Below are 20,329 nucleotides of genomic sequence, written 5' to 3'. Positions count from 1 at the left end.
GACATTGACCTACAGACATCATCAGAATGTCTGTAGGTCAATGAAAGCCTGTAAAGGTCACTGATACCTCCACCCCCTAATTGATATTAACCTTTCAATCAATAATACACCACCACTGCTACTACAGTCAGCCTCCCTACTATATCCTGTTTGAATGGTTTAGGAGGAACCATTCAATTGTAAAACTTCTATCAAACAGTTTAGGCTGCAATATCAAGTGTTTCAAGAATCTATTAACCTTTCCTTCATAAGAACGGAAAAATGTCAAAAGTTTTAATGAGAGTGAAAAATTTACATTACACAGGTAAGTTAGATTACAACAGATATTGTATATATATATATATATATATATATATATATATATATATATATAGTATTTCAGCAAACTGAATATATCTATACATATACACACACGCAAATTGTATTACAACAGATATTGTATGTTTACAGACACAGATTGTATTATAGCAGATGGTGTGTATGTGTATACATATCCATATATATATATATATATATATATATATACACACACACACATACACAGCTTATATTAAAATAGATATTGAATAAATATATATATATATGCACACACACACACACACACACACACACATGTAAAGACCTCCTTCAGTTATGAATGACCATGGGATTGCACCTAGAAAGTTGTCCTTCAAGGCACAAATTGGGGCAGGTTGTTTATGGAAGACCGGCAGTCACCCATGCATACCAGCCTCCCCTCTTCGTGACACTGATGTTATCTAAGAGAAAGGCAAATACAGCTTGGTACCAGTGATGTTGCAACTCATTTCTACAGCTGATTGAACTGGAGCAATGTGGAATAAAGTGTCTTGCTCAAGAACGCCACACACATCCTGGTCCAGGAATTGAACTCACTACTTCGTGACTGCGAGCCTGACGCTCTAACTACTGAGCCATATGTGTGTGTGCAGGAGTGGCTGTGTGGTAGGTAGTTTGTTTACCAACCACATGGTCCCGGGTTCAGTCCCACTGCATGGCACCTTGGGCAAGTGTCTTCTACTATAGCCTCAGGCCAACCAAGGCCTTCTGAGTGGATTTGGTAGACAGAAACTGAAAGAAGCCCATCGTATATATATATATATATGTGTGTGTGTGTGTATGATTGTGTGTTTGTCCCCCCCCCCCCCCCCGCTTGACAACCGATGTTGGTGTGTTTATGTCCCTGTAACTTAGTGGTTCGGCAAAAGAGACCAATAGAATAAGTACTAGGTTTACAAAAAATAAGTCCTGGGGTCAATTTGTTTGACTAAAGGCATTGCTCCAGCATGGCTGCAGTCAAATGACTGAAACAAATAAAAGAATACACACACACAGAGTTTTTAAGAAACATTATGGAATCTCACAATTCTGACCTTCAATCTTATAATTTGCAGAAGTGTATATCAACTTGAATGAGGACCCACAATAATTACTGGTATATATTTTATCAACCTAGTATGAAAATTAGTGTGAAGTTAGAACTGAACACAATGTATATGTTGTAATACAACAGAAACACTCTACATTTACACCACCACTCACTAAATCTCCCTCAGCATGTGTCTACTTTCTTGACAAACTCAATGCCTTTTTCACTTTCAGTTTGTTGTTTAATCCAAGGCAAGTCTTGATCTGTCACACCTTAAACATTCCACTTGTGACCACTTTGTTTCTTATTCAAATATAGTGGGTCTAAGGATACATTATTTAATGAGTCTTATGTTTTTGAAACAATTGGCTTATGACCTGAGGGATATTCAGCAGTTACTTTAAGCAGGTTGAATCATCATCATCATCATCATCATTTAACGTCCGCTTTCCATGCTAGCATGGGTTGGACGATTTGACTGAGGTAAAATCCCCATGTTAATTTATTCTTATTGTCAGGTTAATTGCCTTGAAACAAATAAATCTACATAAAGACATACTTTTTAATCAAGTCAGCTGAATGACTTGCTGCAGAAAGACAAACTGTAAGTATATTATATACTATATTACAGATATATATAATTGTTGAGGCAAGTGAAATTGAAATCGAGTTAAATTCGACGACTGGCACCCATGCCAATGTCGTCTCCTTCATTGGACACGAAACTCAGCTTGCGAAGACTTATTGGGGCAAGCGAAAGCGAAATTGTGATGGCACCTGTCCCCAGCGTCGCCTTTCTGGCACTTGTGTAAGGACTTTCAAGCGAGATTGTTGCCAGTGCCCCTGGACTGGCTTTTGTGCGGGTGGCACATAAAATACACCATTTTGAGTGTGGCCGTTGCCAGTACCAGCTGACTGGCCTTCGTGCTGGTGGCACGTAAAAGTACCCACTACACTCTCTGAGTGGTTGGCGTTAGGAAGGGCATCCAGCTGTAGAAACTCTGCCAAATCAGATTGGAGTAGCCATCTGGTTTCATCAGTCAAATCGTCCAACCCATGCTAGCATGGAAAGCGGACGTTAAACGACGATGCGGATGATGATTTTATATTCACTTGCCATGCTAGAATGGTCATCATGTTCTGAGTTTCTACTGGAGTCCACTGCTCTCAATATGGTTCAAGATCAAGTGTAGTTTGTAAGTTTCATTTTTGGTTTGGTTTCTACAGCTGGATTCCCTTCCTATCACCAAACACTTAACAGAATGTACTGGATGCATTTTATGACAGCACCAGCACTTTAGATATTGTAATGTCCTTGGCAAAACAAGACGCAAGGATCCTCTTGATCCCTCTGCTTTTTCCACCCATTCCCATATTACTTTATAGAGTAATATTGGATGTCTTTTATTGTGGTACCTGCATGAGAGGGTTGCTTTGTACAGTGTAAATGTAAAGAGTACTGGCTACTTTAAGACATGTACATTCACTCAAGATAATGCAACTGAAATAGTGAATAGGAAATAGAGATTATTGACAGAGGTAAAGTCAAGATGGGTAAATAAGACAACGAGAGCAAGAAGGGGCTAGAGAATGAGGGGTAGTATATACTGCACTACAGAATATATGTATAAATATTTTAGTCATTGTTATAAGTTTAGACAGATATAATCACTTTGTCTATATATACATTTAAGAACAGAAGTAATTTAAAACTGTAAGAGTATAGGAAATGACAACTTACCTTTGCTTTACTGTCTCCTTTGAAAGTCTCCTGTACAAACATTGCACCTAAGGCATAACCTAGTACTGAATCAGTATCCATAACACAGTACTGCCACATATCAATATTTCCTTTCGTACCTGCATGGAATAATGATACATTTAATACACACACACACATAACACATACACTCAACATCAGTTGTTAAAATTTATGCCGAAAGAGTGTTACGGTCTTGGCAGAATCATTACAGCTTTGAACAAAAGTGTTTGAACAAATATTTTATTACAGCTCTTTTACATTCTGACTTGGAATCCTGCTATGGTGAACTTATTTTGCCTTTCAGCCTTCCTCTAATCTGAGAGGCCTTGCATCTATGTTACATTGGAAGAGGGCAGTAGAATCAGTGTAGCAACAGCAAATATGATGTTTCAAGTATTTACTATATTTAATAGCATAAAAGACACATAGCCACATTAGACATGCTCAGTTTCAGCAGTGCATATTCAAAGTAAAAGTTTTCAGTGCCATAAAGCATATAATGTAGGGCAAAATTCACATATAGGACCTGGGGTGAATTGGTGGTGGGGATGTGTTTCATATATGCCATCAAATATGGTACTTAAATTTTGAATTTCAGCTGCACCAGTTATATATTGATATTGATCAAATATCTGATCGATTCTGTCAAGATAGAAATGCAGCCATGTTAATTCCACAAATATTACTGCTACTATTCTAGGGAGAGGTATTTTTGTCACAACATGCCACTCTCACTGCTTCATATCTCCTCTAAAACATGGGGTTCTCTCAGTATCTGGCACTAATATATGACTTAACAGGTCCTTATTTTACTAATCCTGGAAAGATGAATGTTTAACTCGGGTGGGAATTGAACTGAAAACATAAAGGAACTTAACTAAACACTGCCATATATGTTTACTGTTCTACTGATTCTGATAATCCTTCTACTTCAACATTAATTAATGCTTACTTTATGAGTTTTAGTTTCCCATCAAAACAAACTTTATACAATTGATGAAGCAAAATGAATTGGTGAATAATAATGATTTCAAATTTTAGGACAAGGCCACAAATTTCAGAGGAGGGGCAAGTTGATTACATTTACCATAGTACTCAACTGGTACTTATTTTATTGACCCCCAAAAGGATGAAAGGCAAAGACAACATCAGTGGAATTTGAACTTGGAATATGAGCATAGACAAAATGCCGCTAAGCATTTTGCCTGGGGTGCTAATGATTTTGCCAGCTTGCCACCTTAATGATAATAATTATAACAAAACATGAAAATATATTTAAAATGTATTTAACCTCGTTTGGATTTATGTTAGTTAGGGTTCATCTGCAATGAATAAACTAGAAAGGTCATTCAGTGATTCAAAATTAGTGTAGTGATCAGTAGTTAGTTAAGTAGGTATTTAATTATTTATTTTCATTTTTATCACCTGTAGTCCAAGATTCACTAAGTCTGATTACAAGACAAGTATAATTGGAATATCATTGGTTATAGATCTGTTGGAGGACTGTTTTAGGGCTGAACAACAACAAAACACAGCATGTGTAATATTTTCAAATAAATACATGACCACCACCATTTAGTAGCTGCCATAGTCCTTACCTGACACACTTTTAGTGAGAATATCCCTGGCATCACGGAATGGTGTAGAAAGATAATTTGTTAACGTGCGTACAACACGCCATATTAAGTAATTATTCAGGATTCTGAGAAATAATAAACACATTAAGTACTGTATAGTTATAATAATAATAGTTTTATATATAACAATAGTTTTAATGTATGTCCTGGTAACAAACTGTCCTGTTGATATGTAGTAAGTTGTAGGATGTAACTGGAGTGTAGGATGATGTGTGAACGGTGTAACTGGGATGACAGTGTAATGTGTATTGAGTGTAGCTGATGTGGCAGAATGCTAAGTGTAATGTAACTGGAGTGACTGCATGGTGTGTGTTGAGTGTAGGTGGGGTGACTGCATGCTGTGCGTTGAGTGTAACAAATGAATCATCAAAAGCTTTATACCAGCGTTTCACAACCTATTTCCCCCCCAGGCCCCACTATAACTTTCCACAAAAATGTATGCCTCACCAGTGGTTGGAAAAAAAATTTTATTTTTAATATTTTATCACAATTATTTAATACAAAAGCATCTACCAGTAACTCTTTTATTAAGTACTAGGTACAAAAAAGTATCATTATTGACTAAGAAAGAAAAAAACATAAAACACTTTAAATGAGAACTTTGTGCCTGGTGAGTACAGCAGATTTCCTTGATTCAAGGAGACAATTTTGTTAGCTTCAGCTGTAGCATCAAAATAGCACTATACTGTAGCAAATAGTCTTTACACAGTATGTTTGGCTGGAGGGACCGGTTTAGTTGGGCGGAGTATAAGTGTTGGTACCATGATAAAATGCACTCCATATACTCTGTAAAGTGGTTGGCTATATGAAGAGCATTCAGCCACAGAAGCCAAGCTAAATTAAACAAGCACCTAGTCTTTGAGAGCTGTAGCTTCCAGTTAGGTGACTTAAACTGTAATGACCTATACAACCTATGCCAATATGAAAAGCTAATGTAATATGATGATAATGCTGGTAGTGGTGGTGGAGCTAACTGATATCAAGCTGTTTCCACTCAATCATATCCAAACATTCGTTTCTCCCCTTTTATCACCCCTATTATGCTGTCCACACATAGGCCCAGCACTATTCAGTTGTCTGGTCCTTTCTCTCCTGAATATCATAACTAAAATGTGTAGAATTAAATGACAACAGTGAAAATTATTAGAGAGGGATAAAAGCATAGCAGGAAGTAACTGAAATATCAACTGTCCCTACCTTTTACTGTTGGTATCATTTAGCATGTTTTCAAGCAGATGATGCAGCTTACTGAGGAACTCTGGAGCAAAGACGACCACCTCTTCTGAACTGTCAATGGTGATGTTGACCACAGAGAAACGCTCATTTAGGTACCTCTGCCAATTGATCTATTCAAAGCAGATAAAATTTGATATTTAATACAACAGTTTTAATAGCAACAGTAGTGTGTGTATATAATTTTAAAAAATAATAATAAACTAAGGGAAATGAATGATGTGGGTTGACATGAATTTAGATAAATATGTTAGGGGATTATATACTAAATGATTTACACAGAAAATTTTGTGCTTATCTAGTGGCAATAATTTTAAGAAATTAAATAATCTCAAAATTAATTTACTAGCTTAAGGGAAAATATGATTCATATTTGCAGGCAAGGAGCGTAACTGTGGATATATTTCAGTATTATCAAATTTCAACAACATAGTTATAATGCACTCAAGACTGCTTTCATCAGTAAACAAATTTTTACAAAATAGACAAAAAGTTACCACAATTTTGTACAATTAACAAATAGCCCAAGGTCTGTCTTCTTTTCTTTCTTCTATTAAGAAGGGAATTTCAATTGACAATATTTTACATCTTTGAAAACATTACCTCTGAACATATATATAACAATAATATGAAGTGGATGAACAGAAATAAAGTCAAGGCATCAATTCTTTAAACAGTATCTATTATTTAAAAGATAAAAATCAGACACAACAGTCTGACAAAGGGTTAATATTTTGCTCGTATTAATCAGTCAATTTCTATGTCTAATCAAAAAGAATTAGTGACAGTTCTTCGACAGTTTAGTTGTTTATTGAAAATTTCCTTATTGATAATAATAAGTCTGGTTTTGAATTTTGGGCATAGATTTACTATATGTATGTGCCTTTTTTAATTATATAAAAAATATTTCCTATAAAGGTTTGGTTTTGTTTTAAGAAACAAAGCTTAGTTGCTGGAATTTAGATAACAACAGTACAAAGTTCTCTATTGAATTTTAGAAAATATATGTGTGTGTGTATGAAAGGTAAGATTGTAGGATGCTTGTGTGAAGTGCAATTTTCTATGAGAGCAAAATGTGAACCTTGAGGATATTTGCAAAGGCTGGATAGAAATGACACGAACATACTCTGCTGAATGTGTAATGAGTGGAGTGAAAGAGTGGATAAAAGGTGAACTCAGATGTGGTGTGCATGAGAGTAGACTCTGCTGGTATATACACATGATGTGTATAGAGAATGACAGTTCTGTTGAAGAAATTGTAGTGAAGGATGAGATGACAAGTAACCAAATGCTGACAGGGGTGTGGGGAAGAGCTTTTGTGAATATACAGTTATTAAGAATTGTGAGCATGGAAAAGTATGGAGATAAATTGAGAACAGAAATCATTGAATGAATGGATGGAATGGTGACAGAAATGAAAACACACAAAGACATCACACGTACAAATAGAGATCTAGATCATTGCTGGCTTTGTAACAGGACAATCTGGGAAAATTTTGTATGTCTTGAATTTTGTTTGAATGCTTTGACAAGTTTTACTGATTAGCAGTTGAGTGATGGGATTTTTGCAAAAAAAAAAAAAAAAAAAAAAAGAATAGGGGAAGCCTGCTAGACATGTTTGTGGAATACTCAGCCACTTACATAACAAATACAGTGAGCAGGTATTTCAGTTGATCTAAGTTCCCATTGTCAAAACAAATGGATATCCATCAGCTTTTACTTTCTCTCTCTCTCTCTCTCTCCCACTCCCTATCTACGTGCACACACACATGCATACATGGATATAGACACATATGGACATGTACATTTATAATATTATGTCATAATATGTCATTGTATTTAAATGTGTATAGCAAACAAAAGTAAGGATTAGTCAATACTTGTGCTAAAAGTAACATTTTTTTTTTTATTTCTATTAACGCTGAATATTTTCTCATGTCCATTATTTAGTTATAAAAGACTTCATTTTATTCAAACAATGAGTAAATATCTGACTGCTTGAAGTATAAGTTGTGGTCACAATGGGTCAATAACTCAATTTTGATAGCATGTTTATGCACATACAACAGGTTGGGTGCAATTTTGCTGTTTCTATGAAGTCAAGCCACCACAGTGATGTTCCCCCATGATACAACTGTTTTATTTGAATCAAAGTGCCTGGTTGCTTTGTTAGAGACAGTTGCAAATAATGATATCTGTGAGACTGCCTTTTTATTTGCTGTCAGTTGCACACATATCTCAATAGTGTAGCATCAAAAGCTTCTGCTCTCACCGCACAATGTTTTGCAATTGATCCTGAGAAGAATCTGATGTAATTAATTAATGAATATCTATTGTTGCCAGAAAATATGCACAATAATACTCCTATTGTTTGTAACAATGTGTACGTCAGTATTATTATGGTAACAACTTTATAGCTTTAATTAGTTGTCATTTAATCACATGATTAATAATTAATACCATTAGCCTACTTTCTTTTCTCTTGTCCAGCCAACCTACCCACAGCATGTCCACTATCCCAGCCCACCCAACTAAATCTGTCCAGTTGTTTCTTCTGAGGACTGCGAACCCACATTTTTTTCCCCCCCAGCAATCAATTATTACAAATGTTCAGAATTGAACATCAACTTCATCAATCTTGCCAATCTTGGAAAGGCTTGATGTTGACATCCTCCTCCATTGACTAATATAAACAAAAATATAGGATTCCAACTTCAACACGAGCAAGAAATTCTTTAGACAAACAAATCTTAATTGGAGATTATTGACAATAAAAACACCAACCATAAATTGTTGGTTTATTTATGTTAGTGGTGGTTGAGTAACCTTAGAAATAAATCACTGGGGAGAGAGGCTACCACTGAACATCATCTTATAACATGTACCTAGTAAGACCACTGCACACCACAGATGACCATAACCCAATTTCACTGGTTGATTTCCTTTTGGAATGTATTCAGACTGCTTTGATGAAAAAAACCCACCTGAAGGACATAAACAACAGCGATATGGAGCAGGCAAACGTATTAGATCGTATGTTTGTACCATTTTGTAGAGTGTAAATGGATTGATAGTATAGTGTGTAGCATGTAGTAGAGTATAGCTGGGGCAATACTATGATGTGTAGCATGTTAGGTTAGGGTTCACTTGGGTTTGAACTTTACCAGAGGAAGCTTCAGAATGACTGATCAACCTACTAGTAATAGCAGCCAAATCTTCTTCAAATAACAACTTAATGTCTTTAAAAAGGAAAAATTGGATAATGTCCTCTTAGAAATATCTTGCCTAAATAAAAGATGAGATGATCCTCTGTTTTGATTTAGAGCTAAATAACATCATCTGTTAATCTAGTGCTAGACTTTCATTTAACTGTGACTAAGGCCTCCCAAGCTAATTGTTCTTTATTTTAAAGCTTTGATAATGAGTGGTGAAAAAATTGCAATTGAATCCATTTTATGCTGCCTGTGTTGAAAAACGACTGAGTGCAAGGGCAGTAACAAAAGAAATTAATGATGTGGAACAAATGTGTGGCCCAAAACTGGTTCAGACATTTCAAGGAAGGTGACATCAGCCTTCAGAACAAACCAAGGTGAGGGAGACCTGTTATGGAGATGACAGCCAAGAGAAATCAGTGACTTTATTTCAGCCAACCTTCAAAACCTGTTGTCAAACAAGTATGGTTTGAACTAAAGGTCTTGTTGTGTGTTTGGTGGAACTCTGATGGGGTGTTGCACTTTGAGATTGTCTCAAATGGTTATGTTGTAAACACTAACCTTTATGCTCAACAACCACAGCAACTGTATGATACTTTGAAAGCCTACTACCCAGAATTGGTCAGCTGAAGACATGCATGCTTACAGCATGACAATAGCTCATAGTGTCAATGTGACCAAACACAAGTGAGGAACTTGAGGGGCTAGAAGTGCTGTCCCACTCTGCATACAGTCCAGATCTTGCACCATCAGATTTCCACCTTTTCTGAGCCATGGCTTATTTCCTGCATGAACAGAAGTTCAACAATGTGGATGAGGTTAAGAACAGGCACAAGACGATTTTTAGCCTCTAAACCAGCTAAATGATATAAGCCTGGAATTGAGCTTCTGGCACGATGATGGGATATATTTGGATGAATAAATACTTTTTGTATATGCAAGAAACTCTTTACCTTTGAGTCACTCTGTAACTTCTGCTAATTACTAATAGTAATATATATATTTATATATTTGGATGTCAATGAGGGAAAAAGTATTGAATACATGTAATGGAGTTCAAATTTGATGAGTCTTTCTGTCATTACTTTGACTTTTTTACCTCCACACATTCATTTGTGTAGCAAAAAGGAAAAGCACAGACAGATGAAAACTGAACACACACACACATACACATTTTCAGAAGTACTGTAATGAACAACCAATCTAAGTTTAATTAATGACCAATTGAATGTTTTACCTCCAAGATAATAATTATTTATTTACCAAACAAACATAATTGCTTTACTTCTGTATCATCACCATTCTTAATTGGAAGGATAGTGAGAAAATAAACAGACCAATTCTCTGTTTAATGTGAACATGAAAGAAAGAAAGAAAAATGTTCAACAAGAATATCTCGAAATAGCAAATGTCTGTTATTGGCTTCCAGGTGAATAGAAGAAGAAATTGCAGGTAATTTATTTTCTAATCTATTCAACTGAAAAAAATTAACTTCTCCCTGTTTTCATTATTTCTTTATAATCATTTTATTTCAATGAATGTTATACTGTATTTATCCATTTTTACAAGGAAATTTTAAACCATGACTTTGAAGTTCAGTTTTGCGACCTTCATTGGACAGTTTGTCTGATGAAAGCTATATAGTTGAAACTTGAAAGTCACTGTCAACCTTTTCTTTGTAAAAATAAAATATGTTCCCCTAGTGAGTGATCCTTAAATTTGTTTAACTGCTTTTACATATAATTATACATAAAATAAAAAATATAACATTTTATTTATCTATTTTTTTATAGCTTTTAACTCTACACCATTCCAGGACAGAGTTTTGGTGAGATATTGGTTTGCATCATATAGACCAGGAGATGATCATGAGTAGGTGATGAGTGGGTAATAATATGGGTGCTCATAGCTATTGGAGGTATCTTCTTCCTGTAGCCACTATTTCCACTCACTGCTCTGTGAGTTTCATTCTTCTAACAATCAACCCCCACCCCACTGCAAAGCCATTTCAACAAGAGACAACACTATACAGTTCCTACTCTATTTGTATGCCTGATATATTTTTCATTAAATTGGTACCATACATAGGTGCAACTCACTGTTAGCCTCAGATATCCACCTGTCCACGAGTATATCCGAAAGAGTTAAAGGCTCTGCCCACATTTGCCTCCGGCAATGTCACAGATAACATATTAACATGTCATAAATTCTATGTTACCTCCGTGGTTCACTATTTATTGAACATCATTGACTGTATTTATCAGCAAATTATTTTGAAAATCTGTTGAAGGAATTGAACTCAAGATGTTTGAAACCATTGATATAGCACATTAACCATCCAGCCACCAGAAATAACAAAATTAATGAAGGAGATTCTATGGGATTGCTCAACCTGCTTGGAATAGTAGGCAAATATACCTCAAATCACATCCTGCTCTTCTAAATAATCAAATAACCCATTGTATGATGTGGATATAAATATATAAAACATGGGATGGTGACAGCTGATCAAGACTGACTTATAGATAAACAGAAACAACAGACAGATGAACTGTCACAAAACCATTAAGACATAACACATTAAAGGTGCAGACATAGCTGTGTGGTTAAGAAACTCACTTTGCAACCATTTAGTTTCAGATTCAGTCCCACTGTGGCAGTGTCTCCTACTATAGCCCTGGGTCAACCAACATCTTATGAGTGAATTTGATTGAGAGAAACTGCAGAACACCGTCATATGTAGGTAAATGTGTGTATATGTGTGTGTGTGCCACCCATCATTGCTTGACAGACAGTGTTGTTTTGTTTAAATTCCCTGTAACTTAGAGGTTCAGTAAAAGAAACCAACAGAATAATTACCACACTCTAAAACAATGAATTACTGGAGTCAGTTTGTTGAACTAAAAACCTTCGAAGCAGTGCCCCAGCATGACCACAGTTCAATGATTGAAACAAAAGATAAAAGAAGAAAGATTAAAGAGTGAGTATTTAGTGTTGAGGAGTTTAATACTGAGTGCTGAGTATTCAGTGTTGAGTGGAAGCAATTATATGTGTAAAGTAACTTACAAAGGGTGCCAAAGTTTGAAGCTCCTTCACTGTCATCTTGTGGTACTGTTTTTCCTCATCTTGACGTTCTTCTGCAGGTGTCGTTATCTACAAAAGGTATCATTAAATAAATATTAATATTTATTTAATTTTATATTTATGAATATTGACAAGTCACTGGTGGTGGAATTGAGTGGGATGGCAGACAAAAAAGAACTGTCTTGTGAGACAGTTCATAGTCTAAGATGCAATATTGCCACCAGAGACAACACTATACAGTTCTTGCTCTATTTGTATGCCTGGTATATTTTTCATTAAATTGGTACCATACATAGGTGCAACCCACTGTTAGCCTCAAATATCCACCTGTCCATGAGTATATCTGAAAGAGTTAAAAGCTCTGCCCACATTTGCCACCAGCAGTGTCACAGATAACATAAATTTATGTCATAAATTCTACAATGTTACCTCAGGGTGTTTCACCTCACCAGAGTCAATAATACTAGTAACATAATGAGGTAAATTTAATCAACCATACATATACCTCATAAACTTGTAACCTTGAACCAGTAGCATAGCACAGGGTGTGTGGAGACTGTACAGAGTAGCCAAAATTCAGGTTATGCCACTGACAGAACCTCCAAAAGTAACTGTCAAATTTGTTCAATATCACACTCTCCTGTCTTTAAAAAAATGGTAGGGTACATGGGTAATGTAGTCTTAGAGCTGACTTGAGGCTATAACAACTATATATTTATGTATGTGTGTCCTGGGTATGACTTTAAACTGCATCTGGTAATAGGGACCTGGTTCAGCAAATTGGCAGAATATTAGATAGAACTCTCTGATATTTGTTCTAGTTCCCTGTGTTCTCAATTCAAATTCCTCTGAGGCTAGCTTTGCCTTTCATCATTATGGGGTCAATATATATACAGTACCAGTCAAGTACTGTGACCAAGAAAATAGTGCTCACATTATGGCCCAACCAATTCTTTCCACATTACTGTAGACTTACTTGCTAAGAGAGAACCAGTTTTGAGCCAGAGATATATTTCATAGCCAGATGATCAACCAATAGGTCATGGTTCTGATATAATTTTTAGTAAAATATTTCATTTGCTTCCTTCTTTTTTTCAACCTTCTTTACCAAATATCACCTACACTTTATGTATATATATTGATGGGAAATGCTTGAATGGCCAAGCCATCCTAGCAGGACTGGAACTCACAAAGCATATCCGTATGGGTCACTGAAAATATGTACAGCTCTAGTAAGCAGAGTGCTCTTTGGTTCAAGTTCTATGTGGGTTTGTTTATGGGAGTGTACATGAGTGTAAGGCTTGGGATACAATATTCATTAAATGCCATCCCTGCAACCTCACCTCAACAGCTATTCTGTCGATGATTTCAACGATTCCAGATAGTCAACTTACATTAGCAATTTCAGTTTCAAACTCCAGGATCTCATACATCTGATTGTAAGTGTCATTCTTTTCTCCACCAAGCAATACTCCAATGGTGGTCATGTATTCAAGCGCTGCAGATAATATCTAAAAAGGAGTAAGAGAAGAATTTAGTGAGACATCACTGAAACTCATTAATCTTGAAATGTGACATGTTCCCTGACCACAAGAACTCGAGAATAGAACATACACACCTCCCGCATATACTCTTGAATTAGATACACTTCTAGCTGACAAACTTTAGAACCAGACATATTTCCTACACACATTTTTTAAAACTACATACTGTTGATCTAGACACATCTCCTGTTGACACACCCTCTGTATCTATATTGACTTGTTACCCAAAAGAACTTATCTGACTGAGATAGACACCTCCTAATGATATGCGCACTGTAGCAGCATTGACAAGCTAAGTGCATCTCTCAGCATTCTGTCTATATTAGACCTTTTCATCTCTACAGTGGATTCACAAACACCAAAGTTAACAAATATAATATATAATTATTTTTGTTTATATTACACCCAAAGTTCAGTTCAGTTCAAGTGAGCGAGTTTTCTTTTTGGAAAATTTGGACACCTATATAATATTGAATCAAATATCTAATACACTTGTGTGTCCTTGCTGCAACTGATAACTTTAGTGTCATCCTGGAATTGTATTTACTCAAATAGACACATTATGGACAAAGAATGTAGCCATGAGAGGACCACACTGGAAAATCTCTTCAAAAAATAAAACACAAATCAGGTTTATACAACAGTGAGTTGTGTGTGTCAGTATAATTATTATATGTGATGTAATTGAATGGGTGAGAGACAGAATACAAGCAGAAGAGCCAACTGTGTTGACAAATGATAATTACCACCCATGTAGTCAAAACATCATAAGAACCAGCTGTGTAGTCTGTAGCTGTGTTAACACATTAGAAGAAGCAGCTGTATAGTCAGTACTCAATCCGAGTTAATACAAATTAAGAAGCAATTGCATAATCTGTATTGTGTGTTAGCACCATAATAACTGGCTGTGGACTAATCTTACATATTAATAAAATGCAATGTGTATCCCATCAGTCAAACTAGGAAAAGAAGAATAAAACAACAGAGTGGGAGTGGGTGACAGTCACAAATGCTAAAGCAAGCAAACAGTATTCAAAGTTTTTTCTCTAAAGATGCTGATATTTTAATTAAAATAAAACTGCAAATTTTTATTATGAATTGTATTCAGTTTAGCAGTTTCATACACACACACACACACACACAATTACATATATGAAATTAAATATTACACTTCTTTTGTTTTCAAAATATTGTTCTCATAACATATATATAAATGTTATGTGAACAATAATTATCATTCCAATCCCATTGGTATTATTACATGTATCATTCAACTACAGTAGTAGTTGAATAATATTCTGAAGGTCACAATTTACTCACATGCAGCATATTTCAGACTTTTTTGCTAATTCAGTTCTTAACCAAATTGAAAACTGTTACCATTTTTGAAGGAGACTAGTCCCTAGCTACATTTTGGCATAAAAAAGTTGAGATTTGGTCCAGTTGAAAAAAGTTTACATAAAAATTATAGGAGAGTAAGTAACACCTCCAATCAAGTTTAGATCTAAATAACTTTTTTTATTTAAAAAAAAAGTATATTTATCTTAGCTTAAATGATAGAAGGCATGAGGAATTTCATAGTTTTTTTCCCATGCGACAAAAATTTGTATCAAAAATGTTGTGAGGTAAAATACGGAAAAAAAATATGAGTAAGGCAAGAAAATGGATTTAAGTATAATTAACTTTTTTATTTTAAAAACTATATTTTAATTAAGCTTAAATGATAGAGCTCAATTCAAGGAATTTCATGGTATCAATTTTATGCAATGAAGTTCTAAAAGAAAGAAGTAATATAGTGTTTATTTCACAAATTTGAGGTTGATAATATAGTTCTATACTTTTTTATGAATACAGTTCTATAAGGGGACTTTTAATATATGTCACCAGCATCATTGAGGTAAGGAAAAAAATTATCAATGACACCACAAGGAATTTCATAGTTTTGGTCCCATTAAATTAAATATTTTTTTACTGTCTTTGTATATCAATTAAAAAATAAAATTTACACACTCATAAATCTTTCACATTCATAATTTCATTGACAATTAGTCTACTTTTGTATTGGGACTCTTAATACTACAATTTAAAGATAATATTTAAAATAATGATATTTAATAATATTTAAAATAATATTGTTTAATAATCCAATTTTTCAGCTTTCCAATGAAGGGTTTGAGGGAATATGATTTGGAGGAAATTACTTGCTTTTATAAATAACTTCATATTAATTTTTGTTTTAAACAACCTAAATTCTTCGATAAAATATAGCCACTTGTGACTGTGTCTCTACGAGCAATATTGAATCATGTATGGCCATTCAGAGAAGACAATTTTAAGTAATTATATTTTATATTATTTTTAATTTTAAATTTATTAGCAATGAAGTTATTTACATGCTTTAATAAATTATGTCATTGTTAATTGAATTAAATTCATTACATAACACAAGTTTTTATCTTTCATATCAATTAGCAACAATCATTATTTTCATCAACTCAAAATCTACACAACCTAAGGTTGCAAATTCAAGATGATGATTATATTGTAGTTGTTGTTCCTTATTACAAAATCAATAATTTTTTGCTTATAAAAATGCATATAATTTATTAATAATTGCAAGAAAATAAATTTGCTTAAAAAATGACTTTATTTTATTTTTATTTTCTTTAAAATTCCAAATTCACTTGATAGAATATAGACATTTCTGGCTGTGTCTCTATGGGCAGTACTGAAGTCATGTAGTGAGGCTGTTCAGAAAAAGCATTGGTCAAAAGTGCTTTATTTTTTAACTTTAATATTTAATTAATAAAGTTATTTTTAATATGCTATTGCACTTAAGTAAGTTTAACTTTTATTATTAATTTTCTCTTTCAGCCTTACTTGCTTTCTGCTTTCTTCTTTTTAGTTGCTTTCCTTTTTTTTTTCAGTTAATTATTTAATCAGGCTAGTTCATTAATGTGTCATATGCTTCAGATATACACATCTAATTTTATTGAGAAAAGAATATAGTCATTTTTTGCTTTGTCTCTATGGGCAGACCTGAAAGCATGTAATAAGGCTGTCCAGAAAAGGCATTGTTATGAAGTGATTATATTCTAAACTTATTATTTAATATCAGAATCAATTTAAAGTGATTTTCATATATCAGTTTTTGTATTATGGGAGTGTAGGTAATTTTCACTTGTGTGTATCTGATATACTTTCATAATTACTGTTGTATTGAATCATTATTGATAGATTTACAGGGTGTCCACAAGGTCTGGGTACATGGAGTAAATAAAATCATAACATGAACAATTAAATATAAGAAATAATAATTTTTTAAAGTATGTGTTAATCCCAATATACCCAGACTTTGTGGACACCCTGTAGATCAGCAGCAATCATTGCTATTATCACCTACTCAAAATCTAGGTTACTTTAGGTGAGCCTGGTAACTGATGGTTTTGGGGTCTTGCTGTTTGTAACCGATTGGTGCAACCTTCAAGATGGTAAAATTCTCTGCCATTAATTTGGTGTGGATGGGTAATATCAGTAGCTGTTGCTCTTTCAAAGTTTATCAAATTCAATTTTCAATAAGGTAAAATCTTAAATTATTAATTGACGCATTATTAATTAGCATAATAGCATAGCCTGGGAACAACATGGATTACATGGAAAAATGTGAGCAAGAGAAATAATATTCTTAAGATTATAAACCTGAAAAAGTACATCTGGTAAAGTACAGAACAAGTATTTTTCCATGTGATACATGTAATACTTTCAACTTTCTTTCATTTTAGTCCATTTTTCCATGTTTGCCCTTTTCCAAATAAAGGGTAAAATATTTTACTGATTTCATCAATCTAAAAGATGTAAACAAATGTAATAGAGTACACACACTCACGCACATGTAGAGGTATACATATGCATAGGTATATAAATATGTATGCATATATATATATATATATATATATGTGTGTGTGTGTGTAGGTGTGGCTGTGTGGTAAGTAGCTTGCTTACCAACCACATTGTCCCACTGTGTGGCACCTTGGGCAAGTGTCTTCTATAACCTTGTGAGTGGATTTGGTAGACGGAAACTGGAAGAAGCCCGTCATATATGTGTATATGATGTGTGTGTATATGTTTGTGTGTCTGTGTTTGTCCCTCCAACATCACTTGACAACCGATGCTGGTGTGTTTATGTCCCCGTAACTTAGTGGTTCGGCAAAAGTGACCGATAGAATAAGTACTAGGCTTATAAAGAATAAGTCCTGGGGTCAAATTGTTTGCCTAAAGGCAGTGCTCCAGCATGGCTGCAGTCAAATGACTGAAACAAGTAAAAGAGTATATATATACACACACACACACACACTCAGCGATATGTCTGTATATAAATGTATATATATATATGTGTATGTATATCTATCTATCTATCTATCTATCTATCTATCTATCTATATATATATATATATATATATATATATATATATAATATGAATATTCTCCTGACAAAAGGTCATTGCCTTTGTGTTTCCTTAATGGATTATACATTATCGAAATGTGGCGACATCTTTTGAAACAATTGTAGAGATGAATTTCGAATGGACTCTTTTCTGGTTATTGATTTGTCTGTTATTTATTTATATTCTATTTCATTTTTATCACCTTAAACTTTTAGTCGCTTTCAATATGCATTGATTTAATCCATATATTTTTCTTCATTCGACTCCATTCATATTACTTTTTCAGATTTTGTTACTTTTGTATTCGTATATATATATGTATATTTTTATACTATTGGGTTTTGCCACTGGTTGCCCTAATGTTTTTAATATATATTTATGCTTGATATCGTGATAATATGAGAATATTATAAAGTTACTTCTGACCAATTAGAGTGTTTATTCATTATACCCTTCAATTTGTTTTCCCTTTGTCTCAGTGTTACCTGACCACTTCCACTTGCAGTCCTATATTTTATTTTTCGGTTTAACAAAGTTATAAAATTACCTTCATATATATAATGTATATATACTTTGTGGTGATCTAAATATGTGTTTGTGTGTGCATATATATATATATATATATATATATATATATATATATATATATAGTCTTCTACTATATTGTAGGGCTGACCAAAGCCTTGTGAGTAGATTTTGTAGATAGAAACTGGAAGAAGACCTCAGTATGTATGTATGTATGTATGTATGCTTATCTATACATATATATGTATGCATATGTCCCTATATGTATGTATGTGTGTGTATATACATACATGCATTATGTGGACATATTTTCAACTGAGATGTTACAACTGTATCTGATTCTTCAAGTGCTTCAATTCTGTGTGTGTACTCATTTTTTCTAGAATTGCTAACATTTATCAATGATTTCTCCCATTTTGTTGATGCACCATTTTCTATCCTTAATAAAACTGTCTGCATTTTTGTCAGCATGGTTATGCTAGTTAATACTATAAACAGTTTTCTAGATAAGATTGTTAATAAAGAATAAGATCTATGACAGTGAAGTCGTTAAGGTAGCAACAGGATGAGAAACTATAGGCTGTTGCTTTATATATAATATCATAGTCTGGTAATGTTTTGTATCTGTTGTCGACCAACACTCCTTTGATGGTATACAAACCAATGTAGTTGTTCAACCTGCTAGGAATAGTAGTAGCTACTTACATTAAAATCACATCCTACTTAAAATGGGAAGGATGCATTGGTTAATTTAGTTCTAGACACATGTAAAAGACATTCTGGTTATAGTTGGAAAGCTTTTGGTTACAGGTGTATTCAATATGGACTAACCTGGTGTTAAACGATACCATTAGGACTGACAACTGTTTAATTCAATTTCTTTTATGTGATGTGATACAATAGCGGGGATTGGTGGGGAGAGGAGTGATTTGTATTTTCTCATTGTAGAGGGAGTTGCAATGGTCCCCCTAAATCTGATAACTTACAACAGACTTACCTTGTCTTCAGTTATTGTTTTGTTTAAGTAATACTGGGGACTGGACAGGTCAAGTCCACCTTGGTCAATCTGAAATACATCAATATACATGAGATCAAATGGTGGTGGTAGTGATGATGATGCTGATTGTAGGGTTGGTGGTAATGGTAATGATTGTTGAGATGACAGTGGTTATGGCTGTGTGTATATATATGTATATACTAAATCTGCTTCTGAATGTAAGAACATCACAACATAATATAACAAGAATAGAATAAACTGCCAGCTGACATGCTATGTCTCCAGCCCATAGCTGACCACAGTCAAATTAAAGTTACATATTCTTTAACCCTTTGAAAACTCAATTGCATTCCCTTTTATAGTCTGACACATTAGTTCACCAACATCGCTCTCACTGCCACACTAATACTACTACATCCTTTACTGACTCCTACATACACCACCACTCCATCCTTACTTTCTCCCAAGTACTGCATTGAATAACAAGGTGAGTATACTAGTTA

At 34.1% G+C, this 20,329-nt stretch overlaps 1 protein-coding gene across 11 annotated transcripts in view; it reads right to left on the bottom strand.

The window, feature by feature from the left end:
* LOC106883689 (endothelin-converting enzyme homolog) overlaps window positions 1–20,329 on the bottom strand; it is a 243,548-nt gene that overhangs the window by 25,418 nt on the left and 197,801 nt on the right. For all 11 annotated transcript variants that reach the window (XM_089342468.1, XM_089342473.1, XM_089342469.1 and 8 more), the window contains 6 exons: window positions 19,827–19,895; window positions 13,710–13,826; window positions 12,298–12,384; window positions 5,984–6,132; window positions 4,748–4,851; window positions 3,129–3,247 (listed from right to left, as the gene is read on the bottom strand). In XM_089342468.1, the coding sequence (XP_089198594.1) occupies window positions 3,129–3,247; window positions 4,748–4,851; window positions 5,984–6,132; window positions 12,298–12,384; window positions 13,710–13,826; window positions 19,827–19,895 (645 nt within the window). The remainder of the gene's footprint in view (window positions 1–3,128; window positions 3,248–4,747; window positions 4,852–5,983; window positions 6,133–12,297; window positions 12,385–13,709; window positions 13,827–19,826; window positions 19,896–20,329) is intronic.

This window comes from Octopus bimaculoides, chromosome 26 (assembly GCF_046866305.1).
Source record: "Octopus bimaculoides isolate indiv1 chromosome 26, ASM4686630v1, whole genome shotgun sequence".
Lineage (NCBI taxonomy): Eukaryota > Metazoa > Mollusca > Cephalopoda > Octopoda > Octopodidae > Octopus > Octopus bimaculoides.
Note: the sequence above shows the minus strand (reverse complement) of the source record. Positions and strands in the feature narration are given on the sequence as shown.